The 19843-nt window shown below is 32.0% G+C and overlaps 1 protein-coding gene across 1 annotated transcript; it reads left to right on the forward strand.

The window, feature by feature from the left end:
• The first annotated feature begins 211 nt into the window (after positions 1–211).
• Positions 212–9002, forward strand: LOC132312195 (trigger factor-like protein TIG, Chloroplastic). The gene is made up of 13 exons (XM_059810463.1): positions 212–559; positions 1233–1316; positions 1794–1922; positions 2495–2583; positions 3457–3640; positions 4699–4789; positions 5944–6098; positions 6663–6755; positions 6845–6937; positions 7516–7596; positions 7792–7941; positions 8199–8294; positions 8620–9002. Exons 1-13 carry the CDS (start codon positions 260–262, stop codon positions 8698–8700), a joined length of 1626 nt encoding a protein of 541 aa, XP_059666446.1. The 5' UTR covers positions 212–259; the 3' UTR covers positions 8701–9002.
• The last annotated feature ends 10841 nt before the right edge of the window (positions 9003–19843 follow it).

Here is a 19843-nt window from a genome sequence, read left to right on the forward strand (position 1 = left end):
TAGAAAGGTAAAAGAAAATTCTCAAATTCTTAACTAAATCCACAAATTGTATTTATCATCTTCAACACGTATTATCTTGATCCAATTTAACTATAAAGAAATCCCAAATAGAATGCTAATTTTTTTTTCCCCCCCTGATTGACCATAGCATCAAATCTAACGCCGTCGTTTTCTATGTCCATCCTATCTACTTCGCAAAACTATCTTCCCGTGACCTCGTCTATCTTCAGTAGCTTGTTGCTCTATACTCAGACCACAAATGGAGCTCTGTAGTTCTCCGACAACTCCGACGTTCCTCCAATTCAAACCCTCTCTTCTCTCTCCTACCTCATCTCTTTCTCTCTCTAGCTCTCTTCTTCAACCCACCAACAACAACAGACTCTTCAATTCTCAAAAACTATCATCCTCTTCCCGCCATTTCTCTCTCACCCAACCCCCTTCTCCAATCATTTCGACCCGCTTCGTCGTTTCGGCATCAACGGCTGCTCTCGATGATGTGAAGAAAGACCCACTTCCGGCTGAGATCAAGGTCACAGAAACCCAAGAACCCAATTCCAGAGTGAGTTTTTGTAATGTTATCTACTTTAATTTTTTTTTTAAGTAATTAATTGTGAATCAATGTAGATATTCATTTATTTTTATTTTCTTCCCAATTTCAATATGCACTTACAATCATCACTAGCTAATTGGGCGTTTCTTATATTTCTCCGCCCAACTCAAAATGTATGTGTCCATAGAACTTCTCAGTATGTCTATATAGGCTGCTTTATAATATCTGTTTGTCACTGGACATTATTGAACCTTTTCTTTGAGCTGTTTGAATAGAGTGATTTTATCTTTCTTTTTATTCAGTAGCATGGAATTGATGCATTTGAATAGTAATTCAAAATTTTCTCGAGTCCCTATTCAAATGCACCAATTCCATCCTACCAAACATAGCAAGAATGTTTTGATATTTCCTATTCACTTTATATATATATATATATATATATATATATAGCCCATATATGTTATTATATATGTTCGTATATGGAATTGGTGCATCTGAATAGGAATTCGAGAAAAAATAGTTCACAGTTTGAGCTTTTTATTATTATTATTATTATTGAATTCCAATTTCACGGCACCAATTCCATGTTACCAAACATAGCTTGAATGTTTTGATATTTCCTATTCACTTGAGGACAAAAAAAATAGCCCATCTATGTTATTATATATGTTTGTATCTGCAGGTTAGGTTGAGTGTAGAAGTTCCTCCTGTTGTCTGTGAGGATTGTTATAGAAGGGTGATGAAGGAGTTCTTGAAGCAGGCAAAGGTACTGTTGGGTTCTGTGTAATATAAGATGCTTTTATAAGATTTACTGGGATTAAACGCATACAACGCATTCACTCCACAGTGATTTTGTGACGAAAAAAACTCATTCACTCCACCATTTTTTCATGGACTGTAGTTGTTATATTCGAGGACCCAGTCAACATCTTGTTATCTAAAATTTTCCCAAGCTCAAAGAAACCACAATATTTTAGTGCTAAATCCGGAACATGACTTTTGTGTAATGAGAAACTTCCAAGATTTAGTAATTTTGTCATTCCAGATGCATACTGGGAAAAAGGAAACTTTCATCTCATTCATTTATGCAAATTGAAGGATTTTGTGCTTCACATTGGCAAATAGAATAATCTTAAATCAAACACAGATCTCACAGATATAGAAATGTTGTATTAATGTTTTCATATTATTTGGCTTGTGAAAATAAGTGTGAATTCATGCTACAAATTGGCTGTATTCTCAGGTCCCTGGATTCCGCCCGGGAAAGAATATTCCAGACAATATTCTGATTACTTACGTAGGGAAGCAAAATGTCCAAAAGGCTACAATTGAATCTATTTTGAAAAGAACCCTTCCACATGCTATGTCTTTGGTATGTTGTATTATTCTTTTGTATCCATTTATTGTTTTTATTTTTACATTTTGGATTCTCCATGCAAATCGCCTATTAGATTAGTTAACTTGATTTAAACCTTTCAGATTTTACTTGGTTTCTTCTTCTTTGTTTTATGAGACACGCTGATATGATCATCTATATGATATGCATCAATTTTGATTTTTGCAAATTGCTAGATATGTTTCAAGATGTGTTTCATTTGTAGTTAAAAAAAGAAAAATCAGCTATGTAATATGTTATGACTTGTGAGCTGGCAACACATACAATGTTTTTTCCTATAGAAAGATTGATGCGTACTGGTGGTATTAAGTGACACCCACACCCCCCATCCCAATCCCTCCATTTAAAACAACTAGGAATTGTACTAAGACTTCTCAAATGATGACTAACATAGCTTCCTTCATGAGATATAGTGTGATGAAATTATATTTCGCTGTCTGCCTATTTATGTCAAATGAATCCGGTGGTTAATGTAGTAGATTTATCCTAGGGTATTACTAGAGGATTATGCCTATTAACTGGCTCTTAATGCGTCTTTTGTTTCATAGGTGACTGGAAGGGCATTGAAAGACTCTATTCGCATTGTAACCAAATTTTCTGACATGGAAAAGACCTATTCTTCTCTCAACTTCCTGAGGTTTGTCAAACATTCACTTTAAGAAAACCTTGCTCTTACATGTTCTTGGTTCAACCAGTTTCACGTTTAGTAGTAGAATTAGTGTTTAGCTCAGTAACAAACAATTGAAAAAATGAAAAAAAAAAAAAAAACAAAATAAGGAATAAAAGTAGCAGTTACCTGCCACCAGTGCTTCTTCTTTGTTGTCAAAACTCATGGCAAGGCTAGATGAGGATCCTGTTGATAGCCTAAGTACCTTCTGGTCTGCTTAGATGAAATCTAATTACTTATTGGTTTGTATGATGAAACTTGAATGTATTTGAACTAATAGAAGAGCTTAGTGCTGATTGAGATATTCTTATTATTAACAAATAAAAACTGGATAACAATACGCATTTAGAAAAGAATTAACTTTTAAGTTCAATAATAAAATAAAATGATGAAAATTAAAGTACAAAATTAGAGTACCCTTTTCTCTACAAGTGGTGTCTTGTTGGAAAGCGTTCTTTTGTGTGTGTGTGTGTGTGTGCGTGTGTGCGCGCACACATATCTGCACTTGTGTTTTTGTTCTCTGTTATAGCATAGTGAAGCACAAAGGCAATAACCTCTTAATCAATCATTTAAAAAATTCTATGTTTATTTAATATTGTTACTCTAGGAACATTGGGTAACTGAACCTTGAAACCTGTACCCTAGTTTTTCGCACTTAGCATAAAGAAGAATCCAGTTGCCTAGTCACATTAAGTGGTCATAGCACCTAAAGGAGATTTTAACAATATTGGCCTTGTGTATTTAAAGGAGAGGCATTAGTAAGGAAATATGATTGTCTTAGCTCCCATGTGTGTATTTTACATATGAACTTGTCATGGTTGTGCATGCTGATTTATGGTCCAGATATGATGTCATTGTTGATGTGGCTCCTGAAGTCAAGTGGAATCCTGAGAATGGATACAAGAATTTGAAAATTGCTGTTGAGATAGACAGTGACATAGACGCTCATGTAGCTTCTGAACAAGAATTACGACGTCGCCACAAATCCCTAGGATTGCTGAGAATTGTAACTGACAGAGGCATGCAGGTAACCATGTAAAGTTGTTGCAGATGCTTTTTCAGTTTTGTCTCTCTTTTTGGAATTTATTTTAATTTCTACTTTGAAGCTTTGTAGACTAGTTGATTCGAAGGAAAATAAATACCAGATAGATTCATGACCAATGCTCTGCAGAAAATGATGCTATTATCATTTATTAATCTTGTGTGGAAGATTTATGTTAGTTATAGCAATGCAATAGCTAATGCAACTGAATGAAATTTACTGAGCTGGTCGCGTATTCTTATGTTTCATATACCCCCTTTTTTTTTTTTTTTTTTGTGAAGAATATTGTGTGTCCTTGGAGGTGTGGGGTTTGTTTCTTCAAAAATTCAGATATTGAGTAATAATTTTGATGCAAATATGTTTGAATGTGTCTTCATATGGGTTTCCAAATGTTTGAAGTATGAAAGCATCTTTAGATCTATTTTACATGTATCGTGTGCACGGATGTGTACAAGCGGCAGATTTATCAAAATTCCAAATTGAAGAAAACATTGACACAGTATATTCTCAATATTCTCTTCTATTTTGTAAGGGACACATCTGATACCATATAAATGTGTTATGTCAGAGACAGGTGCTTCACTAATTTAGAAGAGTCCATTAAACATAGCTCTAGACCTTTTATCTCCCATTGCTCTATTTGTTATTTTGGTAGATAGGCAAGTGGGGACAAAGAATGAAAAGAGGGTTCAGGCTCCTTTGGAGACTCGAGCCGTAGGATATGGTTCAACCACCATTATGCCTTACCGACCAAGCTCGTTAACATCTTATCCCAAGTTGCATTACATCTTATCACTGTTTTATGTTATCAGAGATCATGAACTGTGTTTTTATTCAGATAATTGATTATATCAAGTTAACTGCATGATTTGTTAAGGTACTTTCTTTTTTATACTCTTATCTCATTGCACTTTCCATATAGTGATCATAAAGGAGTGTCCCTGTTATTTAAGATTTAGTTGAGGAACTAAAATGGTTGCATGTATAACTTTATCACTTGCCATATGAGGTGTGCTACTTTAACAGACTTGAAATTTCCATAGATCGGTGATGTTGTGGTCCTTGATATATCAGCGACAACAATTGATCAAGATGAATCAAATGTTCAAAAAATTCCATCTGCAGAGAGTAAAGGTTTGTCCACATGCACTTAAGCTTCAATTTATGTCAACATAAACTATTTATGCTGCATATCATCATGAGTATTCTTCTACTTTTACAGTCTTAGACTTAGATACCTGACAAAAAATTGATGGCCAGAAGGCCCAGAATATATGTAAAAGGACGCATATGAGTGTCAGTCTATACCCTGGATCTGAGGCATTTAAACCACGTTAAATCTGCAACTTGATTTAAAAGCATGAGTATCCAGACCCCGCGTAGATATCGACATAGCAAGACAGGAATTATATATTAGCACTGTTGAAACATAGCTTGGATTGGTCTACAGATGCCTTTTAGTACTAAGATAGTGAGAAAATGAAAATGATTGAGAAACTGGTAAAGAACCCATCCTTTCTTTTCCTGGCTTACAGTGTACTAGATGTGCATAATAATGAAGATCTTCGGTTTATCAGTGTCATAGTGGTCTTAACCGATCTGATTGATTCGAAGTCCACTACGATGTGAATCTATTTATTATTTTGAATGCTTATTACATGCCTTGGGTCAGATAATATGTGCCTGATTGGGATACTTTTTTTACTTAGATTTATCTCCACAGGGGACCAAATGATGAATTAGAGTTACCATTGATATATCTGTACTGTACGGGGGAGCATTATGGCATCTTTTTTCAGAATAATTCGTTATTAAGGACGATTCTTATATCTTCAGGATACTCAACTCAATGAAGCCTTTTCCTAACTATTTGGGTGGGTTACATACTTAAATGAGTCCTCTTTCCCCATTCGGCTAAGGCCATAACCTTTGTTAAGCCATATGTTAAGTATCTTTCCTAATTATCTCAAATCATGTTAGTTTCGGTGTTTCCATTCCCCTAGTAATTCCCTTAGAAACAACCACATCACTGTACTCACTGGTTTAGTTATTGGCTGTTGCTGCATATGGCCAAATTATCTTTGATTGATTTTCTCACTACTCTTTATTCTTTTTCCTTTTATAGGAAAAATTAATTGTGCAAGTATCAAGATATCCTAATCCTAGAGCTCTATTGTCCTATGAGTCTGAAACCTCTTATAAATTGCAATTCAGTTGTTTCACCTTATGAAATTTATTGTTGATCAAATTATTTCAACTGGTTCCTACCTCATTGCTGTTCTTTGCAGGTTTTCAGTTTGATACAGAAGATGGAGATAAGGTCCTTCCAGGTTTCCTGGATTCAATAAATGGAATTCAACGAGGTGAAACAAAGTCCTTTCCACTCAAATTTCCTGAATCATGGAAACAAGAAAATCTCCATGGTGTTCATGCTCAATTTACAGTGAGTTTCCTTCTAGTTTTAAGAAATCCAAGTATCAAGGAAAAAATGAAAATGACTGCCTTCAGACACTAATAGATTGTATGTGTATAGTCATTATATTCTATGGCCTTTTGCCATTTCATTTCTACATGCTATTTGATTTGTGAATTATTGTCAAGTTTTTTGCTGGCTTGGTATCTGTTTTGGCCTGAATTACCTAGTATCAGCAGACAGTGAACTCAAAATTTCAATATATCGATCTCCTGAAAATTTGACCAAATTTCTTCTTGTATGTTTCCTGATTTTTATGCAATAATGAAATATTAGAACGGCTTGCTTTCACATAACTTTGCTGAACATTACTAAGAAAGAGTTAAATAGAAAAAATGGCAGGATTGCTTCTTGAACTAGAATCGCTTTTCAAATTGCTTTACTTTTTCAAAAAACAACCAGGCTTTTTTTCGTTGTGTCAGTGTCAAGCCAACAAACTTTCATGTTATAATTTTTATTGTTATGTGGATGACATAAAATATGCATTAATAGATTTTTTTTATATATATTCCCTTTTGTGCTCCATTCACTTAGGTTGAATGTAAAGAACTATTCTATAGAGATCTACCAGAGTTGAATGACTCCATTGCTGATAAGCTTCTTCCAGGATGCACCACCCTTACGCAGGTGAGGTGTTGCATTTGCGTGGCTCTCAATTTCATTCTGCTTAAATCATAAGATGCTGCAATGAAATTTTCTGCTACATATTCACACAGGTCAAAGAATCCTTGCTGCAAAGATGCTTAGAAATAGAGCAAACAGCTAAAGAACAAGCAACAGATAATGCCATTTTAGACCAGCTTCGCAAGGTATTTTTTATTTTTATCTTTGTTTTTCCTTTTGGGTTCTCAATAGAATTATAGAAGCATTAAGATTCAATTCATCTCTAGTGGCTTTTGGTTGATGCATCCCTGAATTTCACTGAACAATGGTTTTCCATGGTGTATCTTTTCTTCTTCTTTTTCTTGATGCATGTCATGCATGAGCATTCCATATCATATTATCATGGAGATTTTTTGCTGGTTTTTCATTCTATTAGGTGCATGCTGTTGCACTTGGCATTTCTATAGACTATAGTTGCTCGAGAGTAGGTGTTGTGCCTTATTTCTCAGCAGATCCCATGGAGATCCACAAAACAATTCTCTAATGCAGGACTAAAACTTTCAATTCAATTACTTGTTTGTCAACTTAGAGGAACTGTTCGGACCGGAAAGTAAAAAAGGAATTGCATTCAATTATTACACAATATTTGACTAGTCCAATGGGAAGAAAAGTTGTTTGAAACTAGGATCCTCTCTCTCTATATGCATTACCTATTTTACTCCCCTTCTTTGCTTTTTGACTCTCTCTTTCCACTTAATATGTAACATTTTCTTGTAATTTTCAGATGATTGATGTCAACATACCTCGATCCTTGTTTGAGGAACAAGGCAGGCAGCTATATGGATCCAGACTTTTGCAAATGCAGGTCAGCTCGCACATATTGCCTGTTTTCTTTAGGGCACCCAACCAGTAGCTGTGAATCCCAAAAATTTGCATCTTGTTTGCACCACGTACTCAGAACAAATAAACCCACCCTATGTCTTCTCTCCCTCACCCCCTCTTCGTCTTTCTTTTTTCTTTGTTTATATGCATTCTCACTCTAACACTATGTTGGGAGTAGGCAAACATGAAACTAAACGAACAGCAGTTAGCATCTCTATCAAGTCCAAAGGCCGTAAATGATTTCCTGGAAAACCAAAAGGAGAATATAACGAATGTGATAAAGCAGAATCTTGCCATTGGGGATATATTTAAACGTGAAAATTTGCAGGTACATATTTTGTATTGGGATAAACTCCTCATCTGTTTACTAAATTGTTCATGTTCTGTTTATTGAAGCATTGCTTCCTATTATTTTGCATGTGTTTCACAAATGGTAATTGGGTAGAGTACGCTGCCATCCATTTGATACAATTAGAATAACTATACGTGATTATCCAGCCTCATAATGTTGAATAAAAATAAGATCTCCTTAGAGGAAGCATGTGTTTATATGACAATGACTTTATAAGTTGGATCGTTGTGCAGTTTTCAACAGAGGATTTGGTCAAGGAGGTTGAGAACTCCATCACTGAATTCAAACGTCATAAACAAGAATATGACGAGGAACGTGTGAAAGAACAGGTTAGTATAATCCACCTTTTAAAGAAGGGGAATGCTGTTGCTGTGCTCTTTCGGTTGCTTCCAAACCCTACCCCTGTAATGTGCATGCATGTTCAATAGCAAATTGTCCGTAAAATGCCCTCTTTTGAAGTTCGAAGACTGGTGAAGGTGTTTCATAATGGTTGTACAAACCTAACACTATTAAAATGGAAGGGCTTGATACTCTTTATCACACATTTTTTATTTCTAAACCCAAAATGCTCTCTTGGTGATTGCAGTGTAGATCCTATATGTGTAACAGGTGCTGATAAGGGTATAATCTTCCTCTTTTTCCGGAATTCTATAGGTTCAGGAGATACTAGAGGGAGCCAAAGTGCTGGAGTGGTTGAGAGAACATGCTGAGATTCAATACACAACCAGCAGGTGAGGATGAGAATCAGAATTCAGCATGTCTCTGAATGATGGAAATCGGAATGTATCTGGCGGACTCTCTTGCCTCTCGGTGGTTCTTTTCTCGTGCCGGAACATGTCATTGAATGGTTTCCAGTTCTTCCTGTAAAGGTTGTGGTTGAGCAGCCTGAGCTGTTATTAGAGATCACATGACTTTTTAGTTTTGCAATAAACATAATGAAATCCACTGTCTTTTTTTTTTTTTCTTTTTTTCCCTAAATGAAATCCATTGTTTTCCATTTTAAATGTTCGGGAAAATGAATTGTAGTGTTGCTTTCAGCTTTTCTGTTCTGGTCCTTCAGTTTGCATAGTTTTAATGAGGCATTTGGTTGTTAATATGAGGACATTTTGACCTGTGGATCAATTTTTGTATAGCGTTTCAATTTAGTCAACCTAGGGGAAAAAAGGTCAATAAAACTAATCAGACATTTAACATGGGATCCACCCAAACACTAATCTATTACATTTGGTTGTTCCAATTTCAAATTCAAGTTTGGGATTGCTTACATGTAGTATTTGTATTAACTATTAAATGCTCTATAATTAAATATTTGTATTGAGTGAACCCGACCAATGCATTCATATAGACAGTATTTTACTATTAGGTTGTGATGTCACCTCTGTAAAATGATACGATGGAAGAGCCTAAACCAATAATAAAGAAAAGATAATTTGCAAATAATTATGTTTCGATCACTTTAATCATAATTAAAATGATTCCTGACCCATTGACCCATATTTGAATGATATCATCATTAAAGGGGTGCAAGACTTCCCTGTCTATGAGAAGTTCACACCAATAGCCATTTTTTCCTGATAAATTCTAAATTGATGGTGACAGATTGGAAACTTGGACAAAGTTCCCAAAACTCACTATTTATTTTGGGGGGTCATATTATAAATTTTTAAGCCTAAATATTTATAAATCTATACCTAAGTGCCAACAGATAGGCCCCAATAGGCAAGAATAGAGAGTTTGAAAATTATATTTTAATTTGTGGCCTCTTGGAACTTGAAGAAATGATTAATTTGGACCCTTTTAGTCTTCTTTTCCAAAGTGGAAATCTTGTGAAACAAAAACGTATAAGCGTGTCGTTATTTCATTTAGGTTATGTTTGGTACAATTAAAAGAAAATAGATAATAACATTTGTTATGAGAGAAGAGAAAATAAATGAGAGGATAGTGTTAATCACGTGAAGATAGTATTAATCATATATCATGCTTGGTTGATTATTAATCATGTATCGTGCTTGGTTGATTAATGAAGAAAAGAAAGGATGGTAATCATGTTTGGGAAAAGAAATGAAAGGATATTAAATAATAAAGGGAAAATTACATATAAGTGGTAATAGCAAAAGTATATTACCCATACATCATACATGAACATAGTTTGCATATTTACCTTAACATGAACTAAAAGTCAAAGCATTTTATTTGAAGGCTTAAGTACGTTAAAATTATATTTTCACCCCTAGAAGTTTACTTTATGCACAATTTACCCAAAGAACAACTTGTGTAAGTTTTAGAATTTTACCAAATAACACTTAGGAAATGCTACATAGCACTAGAATTAGGAGACATAACGCGCAGTCTACAACAAAGAATAGACAAACTTAGATCTAAAATTCTTTTGATACAGAATATTTTAGAAGTTAGACGGCAACGATTTTAGTTTATGAATAGAATAGACTTTAATAATTTAGATAATTCTATAAAACGACTATGAGAGAATCTTGATTATATTAAAGAACAAGTAGTATAGAATTCTAGTCCAAATAATTTAAATAACAAGATAATATTAGTCGCAATTAAATATATCAATAGTGATATTAAAAATATTGCTAAAAATCAAAAAATAATTATAGACTATTTAAAATCCCTTAAAACTGATATCAAACAGTTATTACAATAGTTTTATGAGTACTAGTAATCCTGATTATCTAACTGCCTTAGCTGAACTTTACAAAATTGATAAAGAACCCATAGGATTTACGAGTTTTAAAACAGACGTACAATCAACTAATATACATATTAGACAAAATAACTTTTTAATCCAGTTATTACTCCAGTTATCTGATAAAGTTAATAAACTTGAAGAGAAATTAGAAGTGATACAAGAAAGTATTCCTAGAGAATCCTCTAAAGAATTATTTGAATTATCAAATAAAATAAAGGATATAAAATTGTCAAATCAATACTCACTTGTAACCACCAAGCGTGTAAATTTGTTACAACCTCATAAACAAATATCACAATGGCCATTATCCTTAAAAAAGCCAAAGAAATAATGAGAGTAGATGATTTATATGATAATGAACATGATACTAAAAAATATATAGAACAAGGAATGAAGAAGGTAAATTATTTATTCCAATAATTTATTAGACTTCTAGAGCAAGATATACAATCATTTTAGCCAAAGAAAAATAAGTGCAGTTAATAATCAAGATATTTTAGACCTTGTAACACCCGAAGCATGTCAAGAATTAAATGATAATAATTTAGAACTCATGCATTTAGGCGTCATAATGATAGGATTAGTAGGATTAAACAGAACAGAAATAGGACCTAGAGCACTTGCTTATATTTATGATGACCGATAGAATAACCATCAACAAGCATAAATAGTTAGCGCCGAAATAGATTTAGCCAACAATACAGCCATAGTAGGACGTATCCCCAATTTTACAATAACTACTAGAGAATTCAGTAAACATATAAAGATAGCTATATCTACAAAATGATATAATATGATAGGACAATTTGAAAATCTTTTAGTTAATACTTTATTTATGGGCAAAGCAGTTAATCGATATAACTTAAAATTTAAAACCCAATTTAGTGAAATAGTTAAACCTTTTAGTAGCAAATATGTCCAGATGATAGAAGCGAGAAAAGTAAGTAGTATTACCCATGAAGGAACTGAATGGAAATTACCTAATCTTACTACTATACCTAAAAAGTTTCCCGAAAATAATATGATATATGTTACAAATAGCGGAGAAGCTAGCATAAGATTTAGTAATTATAAAAGACAAGACAATTTAGTAGATGATACACAAGAAGACTTTTTAACTACACTCATAGAAATAGAATCTCGTGAAGAAATAAATGTCCTTAATGATAGATTATAAGATGAAATTCTACAAAAAATAATGTACGATTTTGATAATTTAGAATTAGAAGCCTTACAAGACAAGTATTCAGAACTTAAATACAAACTTGTAGAAAGTATTTACTTAGGACAAGGAAATAATGATGATATTAAGAAAAATATTCTAAGCGTAAGGTTTGAATCTTTTTATACAGTATCGGAATTAAACACAGTAAAAGAAGAGTTGAATGTAATAGAACATAGAGAAGGAAAAGAACCAGAAGGATCAATATCTCAGTCAATTGACCAAGAAATGACTGACTAAGAAATGACTGACGCTTCAGGAAGTAATACCTTAAATGACGACTATACCACTGGACAACGATTAAATCCCTCACATGAAACTTATGTAGAAAATAAAAATATACTAGATATGTACACATTAACACAATATCGTAGACAATATGACAATATACCAGTACAACAAGCAGATACAATATTAGACATAACAAGACACGATCCCCAAAATTGGGCAAAAGTAATCGAAAATTGGGAATGAGATTGTATTAGGCAATCCATTTTAACCAATTTTGACAATAGAACCCAGGCCTTAACTTATTGTGAAACATTATGAAGGGGAACTATCCATGACTGGTGGCAGTTTTACAAAGTAACTTATCTCAATGATTATGTCTTTTTATGTGATAATTTTACAATTCAAGGTTTTACCAGCTTAATAAAAAAAGTATTAGTTAGTGAAGGCAGATTATTAGACAAAACCTTAATAAAGCAAAACGAAGCTTTACCAAATTTAGAATTATTACAAATTTGTGATTTTAGATACTTAAGAGATTATACCAATAAGTTTTTCGAGTATTTTACAGCCACTGGTAAAACAAGAGATAAAACCTTACTCGATAGGTATTTTTAGAAATTACCCGGAAGTATAGGAACTAAAATATAGAAAAAATGGCTAAAAAATCCTAGACGCGATACGTTAACCATAGGAGATAGAGTTAATCATGTGTATAATATTTTAAAAGCAGAATGTAGACAACGTAAAGAATCCAAACAAATTAAAAAATAATTTTATTATACGTGTAGACAAATAGATTTTCCGCCTCAGTATGGTTGTATGTCTCAGAAAAATTATAATTATAAGTGTAATAAATCTAAAAAATATAATCTACGCAAAAGTAAAACCCACAAGAAATATCATAACAAAAAACCTTATTTTAAAAATAACCCTAGACAATTCAGAAAACGCCCTTGGTATAAAAAACGAAAAATAAATAGAAATAAAAAAGATATTAAGAACAATAAAGATAACAAAGTGACTACATTACCCACAAAGGAACGAAGCTGCAAATATTTTGTTTGTGAAGATCCAAGTCATATAAGACCAAATTACCCTTATAAATATAAGCAAAACCTTATTAAACAAATACAAGAAAAAATTAATATACTTGAAGATATTGAGGAACAAATAGAGAAATTATATGAATTAGAAAACGTTTATGATTTCGATGACAATAATGAAAGCATATACAGTATTGAGAGTATTGATAGTGAGAATGATGAAGATCTTGAATAAGGACTTCATTCTGTGAAAAATTATATTTGCACTATAAGTAATTCTTCATGTTATTATGAGTTAGTTAAATTTCATTTCTCAATTTACAACTGTAAACAAAATTTCATTTCTCAAATTACAACTGTAAACAATGTAGCTCTTCTATTAACGAAGGATATTATTGTAAAGATCATTGTAAAAACCTATTATGTCTCGACTGTCATAATAAGTATGAAAATAAACTATAAAATAAATTAGTTGAATCCATAAATTCAATATATAAACTATCTAGTTTAATCCAATTTCCGGTAACATTAGAATTTAAAGAAAAATTAGTCCAAACTTCAGCTATGTTAGATACTGGAGCTTCTAAAAGCATAATTAAAAGACATTTAGTACCAGAAGAAGTATTAATAAAATTAAATTATAATGTTAATATTAGTCAATATAATAATGAAAAATTGCCAATAACTCATTGTGTCCAGAATGTTCCTATAGTAATAAATAATGAGAAATTTGTTTTACCACAAACTTATGTAGTTAACAATAGTCCGAGTACTTACGATTTTATTTTAGGCTTAAACTTTATAAATTCACTCATCGGAGGATTTATGTATACTCCTACCGGTTTACAGTTTTTTAAGAAAGGAACATTTATTCCATCCAATTCTCCTTGTATTCCTCAGAAAGAAAAATGAGTTATTACTTATATCAATACTTTACCTATTACTGAATTACCTATGACCGAAGAAAAAATCAAAAATTTATTTGATGTAATAGAATTTGTAGAAGATGTTTCTGACGCCTTAATGTTTCTTAATCACTTAGATAAACCCAAGATTTTACTCAATAATAAAGCTATATTAAAAAATTTCAAATTAAACATTGATAATCTTATAAGAGTAGCTGAAACTACTTAAATTTTAGGAGAAGATCCCCAGAAACACTAGTACAAAAATAAAATCGAAGCCAAATTAAATATAATAAATCTTTTTATAACTATAAAAATACAAGATAATCCTCATGCCTTAGATGATCAAGAAGGATTCCAAAAACGAATCAAAGAACTTTTATTGCTAAAAGTAATACGAAAAAGCAATAATAGACATAAGAGTTCAGCCTTTATGGTTAGAAATCATGCCGAAATAAAAAGAGAAAAAGTTCGTATGGTTATAAATTATAAAAAATTAAATGATAATACCTACGATGACAGTTACAAAATCCCTAATAAAAATGTTTTAATAAATCGAATGCAAGATAGAAAATGGTTTTCTAAATTTGACTGTAAATCAGGATTTTGGCAAATCCGTATGGCTGACGAATCCATTGAACTACAGCGTTCACATGTCCTGAAGGACATTATGAGTGGTTTGTCATGCCTTTTGGATTAAAAAAATGCACCACAAGAATTTCAAAGAAAAATGAATACTATATTCAATAAACATTCAAAATTCTGTTATGTTTACATAGACGATATTCTAATCTTCAGTCAAACTAAAGAAGAGCGTAGAAAATATCTTGAACTTATATTCAACGAATTTATAACACAAAGACTCATTATAAGTAGTAAAAAGATGATATTAGAAAAACAAGATATTGAATTTTTAGGCTTGTACATTAAGGACGGATAAGTAAAACTACAATCACATATTGTTAAGAAAATTTTAAAATTTCCAGATAAATTAGAAGAAACTAAATTATTACAAGCATTTTTAGGACTATTAAATTATGGTCGTAATTTTATTCCTAAATTAGGACAGTTAGTAGGACCATTGTATTCAAAACTAGGTAAACATGGACAAAAATATTTTAATACTCAAGACATAGAATTAGTTAAGAAAATTAAATCTTTAGTCACCCAGTTAGAACCCTTACAACTCCCACTTGAAAATAGTTATAAAATAATCCAGACAGATGCATCAGCTCAAGGATGGGCATGTTTACTTCTTCAAAGACCTACAAAAGAATCTTCCCGAGATGAGGAACAAATTTTTCGCCATGCTAGTGGAACTTTTAATAAAGCACAATCTATTTTACCTTCAACAAATTTAGAAATTTTAGGAGTAACCAACTCTATTGAAAAATTTCAGATATTCCTTGACAAAGAACTTCTTATAAGACAGATTGTGATAACATAGTTAAATTTGTAAACAAAGCAAAGTAACATAGGATGTCTGCAAAGAGATAGATTTCCTTTATTGACTGTATTACTGGAAGAGGTTTTAAACCTATATTTGAACATGTCAAAAGAAAAGACAATTATTTAGCAGATATTATATCCTGTGTACTAATTGATTGTTAATTTTTGCAAGAATGGAAACAAAAAGCAACAACAGTTATAGCCTTATACCAGGCACTTCTAATCCTCTTTTGATTATCCAAAACCCCGCTCAACAGTTCCGCGCTAGACATAATCTTTTTCCTGACCAAAAACTTATTTTAGATAATATTTAGTTTTCTAGAAACAACCCCGATAGGACTCTCGTCAGAAATCTAAATACTTTAAGTGAATATTTTATATCATCCAATAAAGCAAATCAGAATTTACAGTAAGAACATGAGACACTTATATCTCATTATAAAAAATTAAATTTAGCTTATCAAAAAACGACAACAAATCCCACAGAGCTAACTATTTCTGAGCAACGGACTGATGAAGATGAAAAACTTCAGAAAATTTAATTTCTGCAGGTATAAACCAAGTATGCCAAGTTATTACCCATGTTTTCTCCCACATACAGAGAAATCCTAAGACAACAAGTTGAGCTCTTTCCTGAAAACATCAAAGAAGAAGAAAATAAGTCAGATGGGCTCAAGGAATGGGTTGATATCCAAAATTACCTCAGAAACAACAGTACACCCACAGGAACACGATATCATTATTTTTTCTTAAGATTTATACAAACAGGCAATCTCGTACCTATGGGAATTATCTTACTAGAAGTAGACATTGTCTTTTTCTATCCTTTTGAAATAACCAGAAAAAACCCTTTTTGCTACAAAAACAACCATTTGTTATTTAAGCTAGCTGTTAGAATTAGGAATGATCTACAACATCACCATACCAAAAGATTTGCTATTAGAATATATAAACTCTTTAGGTAACTTTCCCAACCGATTAAACCAAGTCATTGCCTTTGAACAAAAGCTAACTCATAACTTCATGCCAGAAAGCCCAATTCTCCTTTAAATCCATAGTACTCCCCCAGAATGGGTAAATGATGGAGCAATAATTTTGGGACAGCATCAAATTTACATTCATTTTGATCCCACAGAAGTCAAAGTTTTTACCTGACATATTGATTTTGTAAATAACTTTCGTACTGAGATAGAACCAGCTACCTTTAACCATTTTGTATACTATAAAGCCTATCGATAGGTTAACCTAAACTACAATCCTGGTTTCAGACTCCACGACCATAATATCAACATGGAAATTTTTATCAAAGCAAGAATTTCGCATGTCATTAAGTCTCCTCCAGAGATTGAGATATCTCCAGAAGTTGAAGAAATTATAAATGAAGAAAAAATGTTACTGCAACAGTTTGAACTCGCCTATAGAAATGAAGAAACCAGCTCACCAGACAGTACTGATGCATATTTGGCCTGCATGCATGAAAGAGAAAAAAATGACAGCCAACAGATAACACTACCGACAGAAATTTGACCAATATGCAAGAATTCTAAAAGTATCTAAGGAAAAGCAGATTCGCCACAATGTACAGATAAAGGCAGCTTCAACGTCCAAGAAAAGTAGATTCGCAACAGTTCACAGATAAAAGCAGATCCACCGAAAGTAGATTCTCAACAGTAAAAGTAGATAAAATTTCATAGAAGTCGACATCTATAGTTCAACAATTATTCATGCCATCTTATTTCAAAAGCATCTTGAATCTCAACCGTCTATGCAGCATCTTCAAGCTCAGCCGAAGGTTCATCCCTCTCATCTTTTATAAAAAGAACTTCTCTGCTCAAGCAAACATCATCGAATCTTAGATCCAAGAGTCATTAAGCATCCCAGTTCTCTGCCATAAGATTCTAATGTGCTTTCTTTTGTGATTTCTTTCAGTACATAATCTCTTTGTAAAATAAAGTGTGAGAGTGTATCCATGTATAAAATAGTGTGTATCCATGTATATATATTTTCCATGAAATAAATCATTTAGTTTGCTTCTGTTCAAAAATTTATTTATCTCTATTTAGTATTTTAAGTATTTTCGGGCAAAAGACTTCTGTCGACAAAAAGATCAAATATATAGATTTTATTTAGCCAGACAGTGTAGATCCTAGAATTTTCTTGAATCCAGCCAGTACAAGCAGCCTTAGAATTAAATTAGCAATTTTTTCTGTAAGTTGACTCGAACTGTTGGCTTATTGGTCCGTTCTTGCTGGTGTCCGGGCGTTATTAGGTTCGATAGTCATTTCTGTGATTTAATTGTTAAATTTATTCTATGTTTATTTTGCATGCTTTTATCGTGTTGGATTCAACTCAATTTTGGTATCAGAGCCTATACTGTTTCATTAACTTTAATTTATATATAAGATCTTTTGTCTAAAGAAGTCTATAAGTCCATATTAATCTATTGCGAATTTTAATTTAGTGGGAAAAATATTAAAACGTTTGTCCAAGGATCTTTCAATAAGCTTATTTTATGATATAATCATCTATTTTGTTGGGTTAAAGTGACAATATAGCTTGTTGTGCGGTCTAAAGTAGAATATCATTCCATTTTAGAAAAATAATTGTGTGGTCCTTTCATTTGTAAGAAAAAATTTGTGTGGTCCCCTCATTTTATTGAAAAATCAAGAAGTTGACATCATTGCATTGTAGTATTTGGGCCTTAAGCCTATGTATTGGTAAAAATTCCTGTAATAAATTTATCATCATACCCTTTTCTATAGGTTTTTCTTTTGTAAAAATACCAAGAATAAGAGCAAAATAGTATTAAAAAAGTTTTATTAAACTTTGTAACCCTTTTCCTTTTATTTCTTTCCATTTTCTCTCATTTATAGAAGGATAATAGAACTCAACATTCATGCTTCATTTGAATCCCTTCATTTCTTTTCCTTAATGATTTATACCAAATAGAATATATCATTCCCCTCCGTAACCTTTATTTCTCTATCAATTCTCTCCAACCAAACTAGGTCTTACACCCCATATATAATATCTATTACATGAATTCAGAGGAGAAAGAAAAAATTACACCAATTACCCTTTGTGTATAATAAAAATGCATGAACTTTTTTTGTTAGACATTTATGTCTAAACTGACTTTAGCATTAGGAATGAGAGAAAACTAAATTGGAGTAAGATCAAAAGGACAAGAATACCATTAACAACATTGATATAATATAAAACTTCCCACAAAAAGAAAAAATAATAATAAAAAATGATATAAAATATGCTAGTATTTTTTATTGTCGCTTATTAAATGACAATTTTTTATATACAATACTAAAATACTTCTTTATCTTGTTTTTGATAATTATGTTTTCTTAATTCTTAAAGCTTGTGAGATTTATTTGGTTAAAATTATTTTTTTCTTTGCCTCCTCTCTTTTTATATATTTTTTCTTTGCCTAATTTGTAATGTCATTTAGGTTATTTTTTTCAAGATTACTTTGTGTATATATATATATATACATATATATTATGACTACTATTATAATAAAAAATTATACTAACACCTAGTACGGAGTATTAATTGGACCCACCAAAAATTTATTGCTCCGTCCTGAGACAGCCCCAACCAACCCTTGAGTGGTCCGCACTCCGCCCATTGGAATGAGAATAAAGTAAGTAAAACACAATCTCTTTAGTATATATAGATTTTGTTTCCCTTGTATAAGCTATTAGCCTTTTGGCCTTGTGCATCATTACTACTTGTTTTTTACTCTCAATTTTTTATTAACTACAAATTGTCCTTTGGGTCCCATTACATTTTTTTCACCATTCATGCATGATGATGCATCAAGTAAAAAAAAAAAAGCTTGATTGATCCGTGATGACACCTAGCAATGATAAGACTTTTGCTTGCCCCCAATTCTCCCATTTTTTTTTTTTTTTTTTTCACTTGCTATCACTAATAATGACTTAGGTCGCTTTCTATATTAGGAGCCTTCACTACCTACAAGATCTTTTTCTCTTACTCAATTACAAAATTATCCGTACTTCGAGACTTGAATTTTTGGTAAATTGGATCAAATTTGATTTGATTTGATTTGATTTTAATCTAATCATCATATCAATTTTAAAATGTTAGCTCAATTCTAAATCCAATAGGAAAATGCTATCTATCATTTTTTTTTTTTTTTTTGATACATTAAGGATGCACCAATAGTTCATTTTAAATTCAAATGTAAAGAGTATTTTGTAAACCCCACCCCTCTTTTTCTTTTTTTTTTTTTTCAACCATTCAAAGAACGAATTGCAATTAACCTCAAAAAAGA

Source organism: Cornus florida, unplaced genomic scaffold, assembly GCF_030987335.1.
Source record: "Cornus florida cultivar Cherokee Brave unplaced genomic scaffold, ASM3098733v1 CherokeeBrave_3.0.0_Hap2_Chr06, whole genome shotgun sequence".
Classification (NCBI taxonomy): Eukaryota; Viridiplantae; Streptophyta; class Magnoliopsida; order Cornales; family Cornaceae; genus Cornus; species Cornus florida.